General features: G+C 40.9%; 1 protein-coding gene across 1 annotated transcript; it reads right to left on the minus strand.

Moving 5' to 3' along the window:
• Positions 1 to 1,143: 1,143 nt before the first annotated feature.
• On the minus strand, positions 1,144 to 2,491 carry LOC118590576 (hemoglobin subunit beta-like). Its single transcript, XM_036198442.1, has 3 exons — positions 2,344 to 2,491; positions 2,006 to 2,228; positions 1,144 to 1,405 (listed from the first exon to the last, which is right to left on the minus strand). Exons 1-3 carry the CDS (start codon positions 2,433 to 2,435, stop codon positions 1,277 to 1,279), a joined length of 444 nt encoding a protein of 147 aa, XP_036054335.1. The 5' UTR covers positions 2,436 to 2,491; the 3' UTR covers positions 1,144 to 1,276.
• Positions 2,492 to 2,902: the final 411 nt, after the last annotated feature.

The raw sequence follows: 2,902 nt of genomic DNA on the forward strand, positions 1-2,902 counted from the left end.
TTACTCTAGATATTTTGCACTTTTCCATCTTAATGTTTTGGTTCATTTTATAGTTTTAGGCAACAGTTAAATTTGATTTCATTTTGATGGCTTCATTCTGTAATCTCATAATTTGTCTCTAATTATTCATCATAGATCATATATATTAGTCTAACAGTACTGCCAGACTTGTAGTAGAATAAAGGATAAGGAACATTTGAAACTTACATTTCAATTCCAGAATTTAACATATCCTAAAAGGTAATAGACGAGGGTGGAAGATTCAAGTATGTGGTATTGCCAATAGTAGCATGAACACTTACATAGCCAGAAAAAAAAAGTTCAGAGAGGTGTCAATTTCCAATGCTTTCATGGATATTCAAGGAAGACACATTGGAAGAGAATGTAATTCTGTTTGCTGTGAACTCATGAAAGCTCCCTAAATCAGCAATGACTATCAAGGAACAAAATGTTGCTTCTCATGTTCTCCCTAGTCCTGGATTTACCCCATATTAACACCTCCTGACCTCCTGTGCAAGATGTGAGTATGTGAAGATTCAAGACCATTGCTAATGGTAGAGGAGGGGACAAGGGCTCAAGAACTCCTGCATTTCCTGATTCCAGCATATTTCTGTAACACTGTGGGGTTGTCTAAGATGAAAAGGAGAGGATGAAAAAATGTGTGTAGAAAAGCATGAAGGAAAGAAAACCTTTAAGAGTAGTAGGAATTTAAGGCAGGAGAAATTATTAGAGTGAAGTCTCTGAGGTTCCAGAAAGTATGTGGAAAGACAAAAGACATCTGTGAGAACAACCAGAAAAAAGATTTTTTACAATAAAACATAGTGAAAACCTATGCTGTAAATTAAACCCTTGAATTCTTTTCTGAATGATAAGGAATGGGTATCAGAGATTTCCCATAGAGTAGCTGTTTACCATCTCATCACCTATCAGGAAGCACCAGATACCGGTTTATTAGCTCCAAGTCAAGTCGGATAACTGTTTTCTGAATACCCATTTATTTTTATATTTAATTTTTAATCAATTTAATTAAAATAGAATGACATGACTTTCACCCTCCCTTTCTTTCCTCCAGCATATCCCAGTTACTTCATATCTTAAATGTTTCACATTAATCCTTCCAAGAAACACAATTAAAACACACCATTGCAACAAAAGTACGTATCTTTTAATAGAGAGAAGGTAGAAGCCCAAAAATCTTCATCATTTTCCCCACAAATGACAGCTTTTCTCTGGAGAAAAGTAAGCTTTGTGCATAAACAAGAGCAGGAACATGGGTTTAGTGGTACTTGTGAGCCAGGGCAGTGGCCACACCAGCCACCACCTTCTGATAGGCAGCCTGTGCAGCGGGGGTGAAATCCTTGCCCAGGTGGCGGGACAGCACAATCACGATCATATTGCCCAGGAGCTGTGGGAAGATGGAATAGGCGTCAACACGATAGTAGAGAAAACACCAGACACTTCAGGCTCATTTCAAATGGCACTTTCGGTTCTAACCTTAAAACACAGGCAGAATGACAGCTGAATCTTACTGGGAGATTTTGATAAGAATTCTTCTATGACAAGCAGAATTTATATGCAAAACATATTCTATCCTATGTCCTAGCCAGAAATCCAATTATGTCTGTTATTCTTTAGACCTGTGCAAAGAAGCAGGGAATCGCTTATCTTCCTTGTTCTCAAAGCAAATTACCAGGAAATACTTGAAAGAAAACAAAATAAAGAAACCAAAAAAAGTAGACAAAAAAGAAATACATTTTAAAACTACAACTGAAAATTACAGTTTACTGGAGAAAAAGGAAAACACAACATAGAAGGACAAAGTGAGAGGACATGATGACTGGAGTGGAGGGTGAAATGACCACTCTCCTCAGCACTCCATGGGGGAACAAGCAGACACCTTCCATCTAAACTGCTCCCTAGAATCTCTTCCTTCCCCTCTCCTTCTGGCAGGAAGATAAGCACAGAAACTAGAAGAAGGAAACATAGGCAGACCCATCAGACTCACCTTGAAGTTCTCGGGATCCACATGCAGTTTGTCACAGTGGAGCTCACTCAGGCTGGCAAAGGTGCCCTTGAGGTTGTCCAGGTGTTTCAGGCCTTCACCAAAGGATTCGATCACCTTCTTGCCATGGCCCTTCACCTTGGCGTTACTCATGATAGCAGAGGCAGAGGAAAGGTCTCCAAAGCTGTCAAAGAACCTCTGGGTCCAAGGGTAGACTGTCAGCATCCTAAGAAGGAGAGAACAGACAGAGGATGCTGGAAGTTATTGCCCGTGGTCAGCAGACCTCCATCTCCATGCACCTAACTTCCATTTGTGAGTTGTCTTGTAACCTGAATACCAACCTGCCCAGGGACTCAGCACCAATTTCAACAGGTTTCACCTTTCCCCACAGGCCGGTGACCAGAGCCTTCTCAGCATCAGTCAGGTGCACCATGGTGTCTGTTTCTGAGGTTGCTAGTCAACACAAGAGTATCAAAAGCAAATGTAAGCAGCAACTAGTCCTGCTCTACTTTATATGCCCTGCCCTGGCTCCTGCCCTCTCTGCTTGCTTGAGTAGATTGGCTAGTGCCAGGGTGTGGCTCTTCAGGGTGAGGCTTCAGTGATGACAGCCATCCCTACCCAGGGTGGATATGGCACAGGCTTATTCTGGCTTGAACTGCACACAATTAGACCTGAACACCACCAGCTAGGATGGACTTGGCGGTGTGCCAGAGACTGTTACTTTGAAGTTTAATTCTCTTGCTCATAACACACCTAAAAAATAGCACCATTATGAATCTCAAGTTAACGTTTGAGGACAGTAACTCCATAAATCAGATAAATCTCTATTGCAGCAAATGGCATCATTGGGGCATTCGTAAAATTATCAACATTAAGACAAAAATAATTGCCACTTTTAAT

The sequence above is a fragment of the Onychomys torridus genome, chromosome 1, assembly GCF_903995425.1.
Source record: "Onychomys torridus chromosome 1, mOncTor1.1, whole genome shotgun sequence".
Classification (NCBI taxonomy): Eukaryota; Metazoa; Chordata; class Mammalia; order Rodentia; family Cricetidae; genus Onychomys; species Onychomys torridus.

Coding starts and splice junctions, on each gene's coding strand:
- LOC118590576 (XM_036198442.1), bottom strand. CDS start 2,435: ATGGTGCACCTGACTGATGCTGAGAAGGCTCTGGTCACCGGCCTGTGG. Junction 2,229..2,343: donor GGTGCTGAGTCCCTGGGCAG/GTTGGTATTCAG, acceptor TCTCCTTCTTAG/GATGCTGACAGTCTACCCTT. Junction 1,406..2,005: donor TGGATCCCGAGAACTTCAAG/GTGAGTCTGATG, acceptor ATCTTCCCACAG/CTCCTGGGCAATATGATCGT.